The sequence below is a fragment of the Plasmodium fragile genome (assembly GCF_000956335.1).
Source record: "Plasmodium fragile strain nilgiri unplaced genomic scaffold supercont1.69, whole genome shotgun sequence".
NCBI lineage: Eukaryota > Apicomplexa > Aconoidasida > Haemosporida > Plasmodiidae > Plasmodium > Plasmodium fragile.
The window spans coordinates 104368-116699 of NW_012192649.1; the positions used below are offsets into that span (position 1 = coordinate 104368).

The 12332-nt window shown below is 49.7% G+C and overlaps 3 protein-coding genes across 3 annotated transcripts in view; all 3 read right to left on the reverse strand.

The window, feature by feature from the left end:
• Positions 1-32: 32 nt before the first annotated feature.
• Positions 33-1993, reverse strand: AK88_04624 (uncharacterized protein; the record flags this gene model as incomplete). The annotated part of the gene is made up of 3 exons (XM_012482234.1): positions 33-565; positions 871-1750; positions 1919-1993. The coding sequence occupies 3 exons, from the start codon at positions 1991-1993 to the stop codon at positions 33-35; spliced, it is 1488 nt and encodes a 495-aa protein (XP_012337657.1).
• A 1886-nt stretch (positions 1994-3879) lies between these two features.
• On the reverse strand, positions 3880-8762 carry AK88_04625 (uncharacterized protein; the record flags this gene model as incomplete). The annotated part of the gene is made up of 5 exons (XM_012482235.1): positions 3880-5469; positions 5640-6256; positions 6731-7141; positions 7618-8434; positions 8682-8762. 5 exons carry the CDS (start codon positions 8760-8762, stop codon positions 3880-3882), a joined length of 3516 nt encoding a protein of 1171 aa, XP_012337658.1.
• A 1584-nt stretch (positions 8763-10346) lies between these two features.
• Positions 10347-12332, reverse strand: part of AK88_04626 (uncharacterized protein) — a gene marked incomplete at both ends in the record, with an annotated part of 4985 nt that continues 2999 nt past the window's right edge. The window contains 2 exons of the mRNA XM_012482236.1: positions 10347-11504; positions 11676-12270. Of these exons, the coding sequence (XP_012337659.1) occupies positions 10347-11504; positions 11676-12270 (1753 nt within the window). The remainder of the gene's footprint in view (positions 11505-11675; positions 12271-12332) is intronic.

Below are 12332 nucleotides of genomic sequence, written 5' to 3' on the forward strand. Positions count from 1 at the left end.
CCGTCTAATGTTACTTCGGGTGTTTATGTGCACTATGGTGCATAGAAATTGATACCTGGCGCTGGATCAGGGGGATTTGGAGGTATACTAGAGGGAACTCCCCACGCGGAATCTGGAGTGCACCCGAGGCTGATGCTAACGCCGGATCCGTTCGTATTCGTACTGGTGGAACTCTGTGTGCACTGACCTGCGTTGTCTGCATCCTGCCCGCCTTGGGTGCCCTCAGGCGCATGGCCCTGGGGTGGTAGTGGTTGTTGCGGGGGTTGTTGTCCAGGTCCTGGTGCCTGACCTGGTCCTCGACCTGGGCTTTGTTCCGTGGATGCCGTGTCCCCTGCTTTCGGTGATGATGGTGCCGCAGGTGGCGGTTGTGGTACGGGTACTGTTGCTGATGTGACCCCGTTCTCTGCTGCTGAGCCATCTGATCGTGGTTGTCCTGTTGGTGGTGATGGAGTTCCCCCTGTACCTGTACCTGAAACTGCTGGTGATTGTGTGCTTGACGGTTGTGCTTGGTCCTTGTTCTTATCATCTGTTCCATTTGGCCCCGGCGCTGGACTCATTGGTTTAGCTAAGAAGGGGAAACAGAGAGGGTCGATGTTTGTTAAAACAAAGCGGAATGGATGAAAAAACAAAGAACAAAGGAGTGGTGGGTGAGTAGGGTATGGTCGCCTCGATGTTGGGTACGATGCAGTGGGTCGAGGTGCAATCGGTTGACTGGGTCGGCTGCATGGTGCAGTACACTTTTATTTGTCGGCGCCATCCCACTCCGGCCCTCGTCTACACGTCGTTGCCGCTGTCGCTGCCGTCGTCGCCGCGTGTGCGTGTTGTTGTGGTGGCGGCATCCATCCGCAGTCTTATCGGTAGCGGCCGTACTATTCGTATTCGTAGTCTTAGGAGTCGCACTGTTACCTGTCCTGTGCTTCATGTTCTCTTCTGCGTTCTGCTGCTCTTCATCGTCGTCGTCCTCTTCCTCGTCCGCAGATTCAACAGCACTATCCTCGGATCTCATGGCTCCCCCTGGTCTATTTCGTACCCTTCTGTGCTCCCTTGTTACTGTTTTGGTAATTGTCTTAAACATTTTTGTTACCTGCTGTTTTACTAACCCCTGCATATGTGTCTCCTGAAATATACTGGAAATGTCTGCATCTTGCCCTGTCTGTTGCATACGCCTCTTGTACTGTGCCCAGGGTATGTGGCATTGTGGGTTCTGCTCTATTTGTTTTATACTAGCACTTATCTTTGGACTTTTCTGTAACCATTTTTTTACCGCTTCCTGTAAGTTCCCTTTCCCTATTTTAATACCCGTATATATGTCTTGCGTACATGTTCCACTTGAAATTGGATTAGACGGGTCTTGGCTGCCCTCAGCAAACTCCTGCATGGTGTGCCATGCCCAGTCTGGTCCTAGCCACTGATATCCACACTTTATTTCAGCCAATATATACGCAAAAACATTGCCCACGAGGCACCTCATAATAGCCTTCATGGCCGTATCATTGTGCGATGGGTCGTTATCCTTTTTCAGTTGATTGCTCCACCCAGTTACAAAATGTAATGCTCCAACCATGAGTCTGCATTTCATGACATCCCCAACTGAATGATCGGTATATCTTGTTTGTTCGTGCTCGCGTCCTCTACGTGTCCAACCTGCAGCCTCACAGTTTGTGGCATACATTTCTAATCGGTCCTCTATTTTTTCCATGTAATCCACAAAATCCTTTAATACATTTTCCATATCTGCCCATAGTGCCTTCTACGAAATATATACATAGAGAAAATGATTAATATATAACAATATATCAACTCTATAGGACTCTACCTTGCTTTCCGTATGTGTTACCGCACATATATGTACCAACACTATATTCCGCCGCCCTTCGTCGCTGTGTCGTGCATTTCCTTGTTCTGAGTGAACACTTACATCAACCTGTCTCTGCTCCGATAGTTCCCTGGCTCGTACCCATTCGGCCATTACATTTACTAAGTGCCCGGCCATGGTGCATTACGTGCCATAATACAGGATATTAATGCTATGTGAGAATATTGTGCACATTATTCATATTCCGCCCTGATGCCGTGCACACCTGTGCCTCATGAATATGCTTATTACTATATTAGTGGGGAAAATCCGATCACACATATAATTTATATAAGGAAAATGCACAATACAGAATTGCACAGTACACAAACTGTTTACACTATTCTGATATTGTTTAGGAAAGAATAATATGCACAGAAACAAAAATTAGTAAAAAATTAAAGAGAGAAAAAAAAAAAAACAGGCAAGGAAAAAATAGGAAAAAGTACTACTACTACTACCGTTCACACACGCAACGCGTCATGAATACGCCTTTCTACACCGGTGTAGGCTACACCGCAGTATAACAACAACATCAATTTGCCCTACTCGCCGCGTCCTTGTTACTGGGCTACTTCGTCGAAGCGCGGTTACACTCGGACAAGGGCCTATACGCAGGCGCGTGTGGTCGGAGAGACAATGTCTCCCTCCGTTCTTACACTCGGTTACGTCGTCGAATCGGTCTTGCACCTTGCCGCGTTGGTCGACGCGTTTGCTCGGAGAGACAATGTCTTCCTCCTTTCTTACACTCGGACAATCCTGCGTCGAATACGTTCACCCGGCCACGTTTGCTCGGTCACGTTGCTCGGAGAGACAATCGTCCTCCTTTCTTACACTCGGCGACTTCGTCGAACTGCTTCACTCGGACAGTCGTGTTTACGCGGCCGCGTTTGCTCGGCGAGACAATCTCTCCTCCTTTCGTACACGCAGCTATTGCGTCGAATCCTTCGTACACTCGGCCGCGTTACTCGGCTACAATCCGTGTACCCGGCCGCTTTGGTCGACGCGTTTGCTCGGAGAGACAATGTGTACCTTCGTACACTCGTCTACTTCGTCGAATCCTTCTTACACTCGGCTACTTCGTCGAATCGGTCTTGCACGGGGCCGCGTGGGTGGACGCGGTTGCTCGCAGAGACAATGGTCCTCCTGCGTGCACGCGGCCGCTTTGGTCGACGCGGTTGCTCGGAGAGACAATCTCTGCTCGTTCTTACACGCGGCCGCGGTTGCTCGGCTATCTCGTGGACGCGTTTGCTCGGAGAGACAATGCTCCTCCTTTCTTACACTCGGCTACTTCGTCGAATCCTTCTTACACTTGGCCGCTTTGGTCGACGCGTTTGCTCGGAGAGACAATCTCTCCTCCTTCTTACACTCGGACAATCCTTCGTCGAATCGTTGTTACAATCGCCCGCGTGGGTCGACGCGGTTGCTCGGAGAGACAATCTCCTCCTCGTTCTTACACTCGGACACTCCTTCGTCGAATCGGTCTGACTCGGACAATCTCTGTTTACCCGGCCACGTTTGCTCGGAGAGACAATCTCCTCCTGGTTCTTACACTCGGACACTCCTTCGTCGAATCGGTCTTACACTCGGAGACAATGCCCGTTACGAAAGCGCGATGACGGCGACGCGGCACAGAAGCACCCTATACGCGAATGCGTAGTCGCATGCTATATGTGTGCTGCACGATACCCGTAGAATGCACGTGCGCAGCTTTTAATAATTAATTTCCCATAAAGGAGAATACTACCCCTTCATATTATTCATGTAAATGTACATGTTATATGCAGTTGACGTGTACCCACCTGTTCCTATGGGCATGTTAAAAGAAGTGGACTACACAGAAAAAGAACAAAACAAGGCAAAAGTAAACAGCAAGTAAGCACAAGCAAGCAGAACAGAGCGGAAAAAAAAAAAAAGAAGGTATGGAATAATGTAAACCAGAAATATATTATGTATATCACATAATGAAATAAAAGTGGTGTACGGTTAGCAGGCGTTATGCCGCATGCATGAGCGTCGTCATCCTAATTGCAGATGTTGTGCAATAGATCATCCACATATAACTCCTTCTCCTGCAAACTGCGATCGACTTCGCACTGTTCTAGGACTAATGCCAGGATCAGTATCCATATTTTAGCGGTTAACCATTTCGTCCTATATAGATCCGGATATAGGTCCTGCTGTTCGCGCTGTTTCACGCTGGGTGACGGTATATGTTCTTCATGGGGTACTTCTGGCATCAAGTGGGTGTCTTCCGTGTTTAGGCCGGATATGATGGCCGCTTGCACTGTGTCTTTGTTAGGTCCGGGCACTCGTTGCCCGTGTAATGTGTTTTCTTGTTCTATGTTACTCAATAGGTATTGGAACCACGCCTCCGCGTTATACATACACATTTGCCGATGTAGTTGCGCTATCCACTGTCTCCACAAGTCTAATTTCTTCCTGTGCATGGTTGCGGCTTTCCTGTGCTCACCGGATGCGTCGTTTGCCGCAATGTGCTCACGCAGGTATTGTTTCCATTCCGCCTTTAATTGCAAAAACCACGGCTGCGTCGTGCACTCCTGCAATAGGTGCTTGTTGCGGTCAATCCAGTTAATCCAATGGATGCAGTCCGAAGTCGCATGCCCGCGACCAGTAGAGGGACTCTGTGCTGTGTCTGTATGTATGTTTTCCATACAACTCCATGGATCGGGGTCATTCGGTGGAGAACTGTCCGTTGCTAACTGTATGTTTTCCATACAACGCCATGGATCGCAGTCATTAGGAGGACAATTGTCCGTTGCGAACTGTATAGTTTCCATACAACTACATGGATCGGGGTGGTGTTCATTCGGTGGACAAGGGTGCGTTTCTAACTGCATGGTTTCCATGCAACTCCATGGATCGGGGTCATTCGGTGGACAAGGGCCCGGTGCTAACGGTATAGTCTCCATACATGTCCATGGATCGGGGTCGTGTTCATGCGGTGGACATGGGTCCGTTTGTAATTGTATAGTTTCCATACAACTGCATTGGTCCTGTTCGTGAGGTGGACCAGGTTCCGTTGCTAACGGTATAGTTTCCATACAACTCCATGGATCGGGGTCATCTTCCTTAGGTCCACAAGGGTCCGTGGCTAACTGTATGGTTTCCATACAACTCCATGGATCGGGGTCATGTGGTGGACATGGATCTGTGCCGTCGGAATCGATCGGTAGATCCCGGTTTGTCGAATGCGCGGTTGTCACATCGCGGGTTGTCGAATCGTGGGTTGCTAAACCGTCGTCTGGGGTACAGACATCCGAGCTACTTGTACACATGTTGTTGCCCCCCATAAACTCGTGAACGAGTATGTGCAAATAGTCGTCTTTGACGTTTTCCCATTCGGTTGCTTCACATTCGTTGAGCACTTCTAAATGTAGCTCGATGATCGTGCGCTTATGCACGCGTGGTTGACGTCGTCGTCGGTCGGATGTTGACGAAGGTGGCCTAGCCCTAACCATGGTGTACCCGTAATCGGGTGGTGGCAGGTCGCCGCGTTGTAGATGTTGCAATATTTCTTCGTCGAGTGGCGGTGACGGCACGTCACGAACGGTTCGATATGTTCGTCGTCGTTTGGCGAGGTAGGCAAAATACTAAGCAGAAAAAGTGGGTAAAGAGCAGGGTGAGGACGGTACGATAAAAGGAATGAATACAGGTGTAGGAGTATATTGGTTATAACGATCATATATTGGTGCGCGTAGGTATGTTCTCACGTATAAACATCCTTCACATGCGGGATTCCGTGATTGCCGTATGTACTTACCTTCCAGAGGAAGAACGCAATGATCCCAATACCAACCACCGCGGGAATGATCGCGGGGGTGTAGGGGATAAGGTCGTCCCAGGTCCATGTAGGGATTTCGGCAGTAGCATGGATACTAGGATCATCCTTCTGTAAGTTGACATTCTCTTTCGCCTTTTCCAATGTTCCCGAGTCTTTGGCCTCAGGCCCTGAGACTGGTCCTGAGGAGGACCCTGTTTCCCCTGAGGGACCCGCAGGACCCTGAGGACCAATTTCCGGAGAACCGGGGGTACCGACACCCGGTACGCCTCCCACTCCAGGAACACCAGGTACAATGCCTGCAGCACCTGGGACGAGGCTACCATCACCAACGTCGGCACCGCCGCCTGGTCCTTCCCCACCAGAAACTCCATCCGCCAAATCAGCATCACTGAAACTGCCACTACTACCCGATTGATTTGGGTTCGGGTTCGGTTTTGGTGGCGGTGGTGGAGGTGGGGGGGGTTGTTGTCCAGGTCCTGGCCCTTGACTTGGTCCCTTGCCTCCTGCTCCTGCTGCGGCCGGTGCGGCTGATGCGGGTGCAGCCGGTGGTTCCGCTGCTGCGGCAGGCTGTGGTACACTGTTACTTTGTGTGCGATCTGCACGTGTAAAGTGAAGTAAAGGAGGGTGAAGGAAAACATGAGAACACTGAAGTTTGCGTTGGATGGTTGATTGCTCACACGATGCAACCGATCGTTGGATTCACCGTCCAGTCGCTGATAGTTCGTTGCCGTCGTTTAACTGATGACCCCGGCGGACGGGGGTAGGGTGCCACCCCGGGAAAAGACTCTCTCTGTCTGCCACACACAACACACAACACACTCACACAGTGTGTGTGTGCGTCTGCGTCTGTCGACGTCTACATCCCGCGGCGGCTTACTCGCTCGCCTGGCTTGCCCCGGCACGCTGTGCCGGTCAGTCTCATTCGACGTTTGGTTTCTCGCTCTCAGTGTTATCTCCGTGATGTCTCTCCCTCTCTCTCCGGAAATTGTTGTTTCTTGTTTTTTTTTTTTTTTGTGCTTCTAATGTTACTTCGGGTGTGTATTTGCACTATGGTGCATAGGAATTGTTACCTGGCGCTGGATCAGGGGGAGTCGGGAGTTTACTAGAGGGAACTCCTAAAGCTGCGTCTGAAGTACACCCGAAGCTTACGCTAACGCCGGATCCGTTTTTATTCGTACTGGTGGAACTCTCTGTGCACTTACCTGCTTTGTCTGCATCCTGCGGTGTTGGTGTTCCTGAGCCCGATGCCGACGATGATTGTGATGGTGGTGGTGCCGCAGGTGGGGGTTGTGGTATGGATGCCGGTGCGGCATCATCGGACCTGGCCACTCCCTCTTCCCCTGTCCCTTTTGTCGGTCCTTTCTTCTCAGGAACAACCTCCTTTGGTGCCTCTGGTACCTTAACTGGTGGTACTTCTGGTGTCGTCGTTACTACCTGCCCGTTACTGCTGTCTTCTTTCTTTTTGTTCTTGTCCGTCCCCGCTACAAAAAGGAGAAATATGGTAGAAACATGATAACAACAGAGGACACAAGTGGTACAGAAAGAAGGGGGCCGGGACGGTGCGGTCAGCTAGCGGCACGGTAGGTCGGCTGCATGGATCGAGATGGACTGCGATGGACTGCGTCAGGCGACAGCAAGCGCACGGTGAGGTGGACTGCGTACGCGGTGAACTTGGGCTAGATGGTAGCAGTACAAGTTTTATTTCTCGACGTCCCGTTCCGCTCGTCTGCGTCCCTCGCCTCCGATATCGCTGCCGTGGCCACTCATCTCCGTCCGCGCCGCTACCACTGCCGTCGTGGCCGCTCCACTCGGCAAGTGTACGTTGAGCGAAGTGGTGCTACGAAGTCGTTTGCTGTGCTGTTCTCGCCGCGTGCGTGTATTGTGTGGCGCCGTCCATGAGCAGTCGTACGGTACGTAGAGAGCGTGCCGTATTCGTGCTTGCTCTCATCGGTCTTACCTGCCGCTACTGTTTGTGCTGGTTTACCGCTGTCGACAGGGTTATGTTCTATGGCCTTACTGTCGGCATCCTCCGGATCGCTACGGGAGACAGCGTCGATAGACTGCATGCATGCTCCAGGTGTCTGCTCGCATGTCTCTACCGCCGTCTTCACCCCGTCAACAAGTGTCTTCATCCCCTTGCCTAATGTCTCTATAACTGACTTTTCCGCGTGCGTGAGCTCAATCTTTGCATTAGATTCCTTTGTACCCGTTTCTTTGCGCCCATTTCCTGCTAATGTGTTCTTACATGTACTGTGTATGTCGGGACCAGCAAATGTGTCCCTCAATGTCGTATTGTCCTGTAACCATGCCCTAATCCTTTTCCCCATGTCGAATTCCTCGCTGTGTATGTTTTCAAACTCTCCCCGCTTGCAGTTTCCCGTTGTAATGTGGCCACTCCAACCTTTTTCCAGCTTTTTCACAACCTCCCATGCATAATATATACCCATGTCACTTTTGCATGCAGATTCGTTCAATATGTACATAAATATATTTACTATTGCGAATCTTATATGTTCCTTCAACGCGTCATTATGATCTTCGGTATTGTGCGAACCGCCGGACTGCGTACGCGGCGCATTCATAAAAAATATTGCTCGTGTCATCAGTCTGCACATAATTCTGTCGCCCGCTTTAGCTACGAGCGGTCTTTTTGCCTTTGGCGGATATGTGTAACCGTGGTTTAAACAATTAGCTGCAAGGGTGTCTAGTTCCTCGTTCTGCATATATTTCACAAACTGTTCGAGTAGCGCTTTTATATCTGTCCATATGAATTCCTGTATGGCGCATAAGGAATATATATGTGTGTGCATAAGTGGCCACACTAGCGTTCTCGTCCATATTCATATGTTCCCATGCCTGGGTGCGTACTTCGCGTGCGGTATGTGCGCATTGTATGATTAATAGGGAATTAGTGCACGCTCGCATGCGCACAATTATATATACAGGCATGTATACATACTATCATATATAGAGGCGGTTATAATTACACCGCCGTGCCAGGTCTTAATCTTAATAAAATACCTTATAGTCCGCCGTCTTGCCCTGCAGACGCCTCGATAGTACATAATGTGCTAATAAAGCCCCTAACTTCTGATACGACATATTGTCACAACCATAAACCAATATAATGAAACGAATGATATCATTATGTCTCAGATAACAGCTTGAATATAATATGGACACAATATTCTGTTACTTAGTATTCAGATTTGTAGCGAATGGAACATGTCTTGCAGTATAGGGTCCCTGCGGAAGCATGTCCCATGAACAAAATACCGCTATCTGAATTTAATCACACATCCTACAAAGCGCGGGATTTGGAAGAAGGAAAAAAAGAAATGAAAAAAGGGGAACAAGAAAAAAAAAGTGAACGAAAAAAAACATAGTCCTACAAATTCATAACAACATGCTCTACACAATACAGACCAGACGTTCTCTCGGGTCCACACATGAACTTGCTCCACCGTAAAGAATAATCAAAAAGCAAAACAAAAAGAGCAAAAGGGAAAAGAGAAAACAAAAGAAAAAGGAAGGAAAAAAAAAAAAAGTACTACTACACTACCGTTCACACGCAACGCGTCATGAATAGGCCTTTCTACACCGGTGTCCACTAAACGCCGTGACACGCACTGTCTCTGCGTACACCTCAAAACCGCAGTAATAACAACAACATCAAATACTTCGTCCGTCCTTGCCGCCGTCGTGGCAGCCGTCCGGCTGCGTTCCTGCTGTTGAAGAAAGGGGGGAAAAAAGTATTACTACACTACCCTACACACACAACACGTCATGAATAATACCCCCTCCCCCCTTTCTACACCGGTCTCCACTAAACGCCTGGCACACACACACTGTCTGTCTGTGCGTGTACACCTAAAAACCGCAGTAATAACAACAACATAAATTCTTCTGCCGTCGTTGTCGCCGTTGTTGCGGCCCGTGTGGATCCCATAAAATTTGTGTGTTCCTTCGCTCTGCGCCCCCGCACTGTCTGCTCCCTCGAATCCGTTTTTTGGGACCCCTTGCTCGGAGACAATCTCTCCCTCCGTTCTTACACGCGGCTACTTCCCTCGAACCGCTTGCTCGAAGCTTCTTACGCGGCTGCTGTGGTCGACGAGTTTGCTCGGAGAGACAATCTCTCCCTCCTTTCTTGCACTCGGCACAATGCTTACTCGGGTACTTCGTCGAATCGTTGTTACAATCGGCCGCGTTGTTCGACGCGTGGTTACACTTGGCCGCGTTGGTCGACGCGTGGTTACACTCGGCTACAATGCGGTTTACGCGGCCTGCGTTGCTCGGAGAGACAAGCTCTCCTTATACTCGAATGCTTAGTCGCATGCTATATTTGTTCTGCACTATACCCTTAGAATGCACGTGCGCATGTTGTAATAATTAACTTCACATAAAGGAGAATACTACCCGTTCATATTATTCATTTAAATCTACGTTTTGTTATGCATGTAAGCTGTACCCACCCTGTTCCTATGGTCATGTTAAAAGAAGTTGACTACACAACAAGAAACAAACAAGGCAAAAGTAAGCACAAGTAAGCAGAAGAGAGCAGAAAAAAAAAAAGAAGGTATAGAATAATGTAAACGCGAAATATATTAAGTATATCACATAATGAAATAAAAGTGGTGTACGGTCAGCATGCGTTATGTCGCATTCATATGCCCCGTCATACTAATGTCACAGTTGCTGCAATAGATCATCCACATACAACTCCTTCTCCTGCAAACGACATTCGATTTCGCACTGTTCTATGACTAATGCCAGGATCAGTATCCATATGTTAGCGGTTAACGGTTTTTTCATGTAAGATTGCTGATGCAGTGGTTGGGACCGTGGTACATCTCGCACTTGTAGCATGTCTGCTGCTGCTGTTACTATTTGCATGTTTAAGTCTGTTTCCACTCCAGGTACTTCGCCGTTTTGCGATTCTGTCGCCGCGTCTACATTATTCAACAACTGTTGAAACCACTGCGCCTCACAATACATACGCATTTGCCGATGTTGTTGCGCTACCCATTGTCTCCACAAGTCCAATTTCGTCCTTTCCATGGTTGCAGCTGTCCTGTGCTCACCGGATGGTGCGGTTGCCACCATGTGCTGACGCACGTATTGTTTCCAATCCGCTTTTAATTGCAGAAACCACGGCTGTGTCGTGCACGCCCGCAAGAGGTGCTTGTTGCGGTCAATCCAGTTAATCCAATGGGTGTGCCAGTGGTGGGCCCGCATTTCACGTATCGCTGCTGGTTGTGAACGACTCTGTTCGGCATGTAACTGTATGGTTTCCATACACTTCCATGGATCGGGGTCGTCCTCATTCGGTGCACAAGGGCCCTGTTCTAACCGTATGGTTTCCATACAACTCCATGGATCGGGGTCATGTGGTGGACATGGATCTGTGCCGTCGGAATCGATCGGTAGATCCCGGTTTGTCGAATGCGCGGTTGTCACATCGCGGGTTGTCGAATCGTGGGTTGCTAAACCGTCGTCTGGGGTACAGACATCCGAGCTACTTGTACACATGTTGTTGCCCCCCATAAACTCTTCAACGAGTATTTGCAAATAGTCGTCTTTGACGTTTTCCCATGCGGCCGCGTCGCATTCGTTGAGCACTTCTAGATGTAGGTCGATGATGGTGCGTTTATGCACGCGTGGATGACGTCGTCCGCGGCGGCCGGCAGCAGACGCAGGTTGCCTATCCCTAATCATGGTGTACCCGTAATCGGGTGGCGGCTCGCCGCGTTGTAGATGTTGCAATATTTCTTCGTCGAGTGGCGGTGACGGCACGTCACGAACGGTTCGAAACTGTCGTCGGCGTTTGGCGAGGTACGCAAAATACTAAACAGAAAAAGGGGGGTAAAGAGTAGGGTGAGGACGGTAGGATAAAAGGAATGCACGCAGGTGTAGGAGTATATGGATTAGAACTATCATGTATTGGTGCGCGTAAGGATGGTCTGAGGTATAAACATCCTGCACGTGCGGCATTCCCTGATTGCCGTATGTACTTACCTTCCAGAGGAAGAACGCAATAAGCCCAATGCCAACCACCGCGGGAATGATCGCGGGGGTATAAGGGATGAGATCCTGGGGGTCGAAGGGTTTCGAGGGAAGAGGGAGCATGGATTGATCTGGCTGATTGGTGTCTGAACTGGTGCCACTGGAAGGAGGGGAACCACGTGCTCCACCACCGGCACCTGCTGCACCACGGGCACTACCACCACCACTACTACCAGCTGCTTGGGCGCCACCAGCGCTACTGCCTGCTGCGCCTGGACTTCCGCTACCGGCGCTTCCAGCATCCTTTTGACCACCCCCACCTCCCTTTGCTTCCCCAGCAGAAACTCCATCCGCCAAATCAGCATCACTTAAACTGCCACTACTACCCGATTGATTTGGGTTCGGATTCGGTTTGGGTTTGGGTTGATCCGGGGGTGGATGATACTTGTCGGCAGGACACTTGTCACCAGTAAGGCCAGGTAAGCAGACGCCGTAAGGGTTTAAAGTGTTGTGGGACCCCACTGATTTGGATTCTGGAGTTGGATCATCATGCGCAGAGGGTTTCTTGACGTCAACCTCTTGCTTACTTGGAGGTGCCACGTGCACGCTGTAACAGGGTTTAGGGTTCAGGGTTCAGGGTTTAGGGTTCAGGGTTCAGGGTTTAGGGTT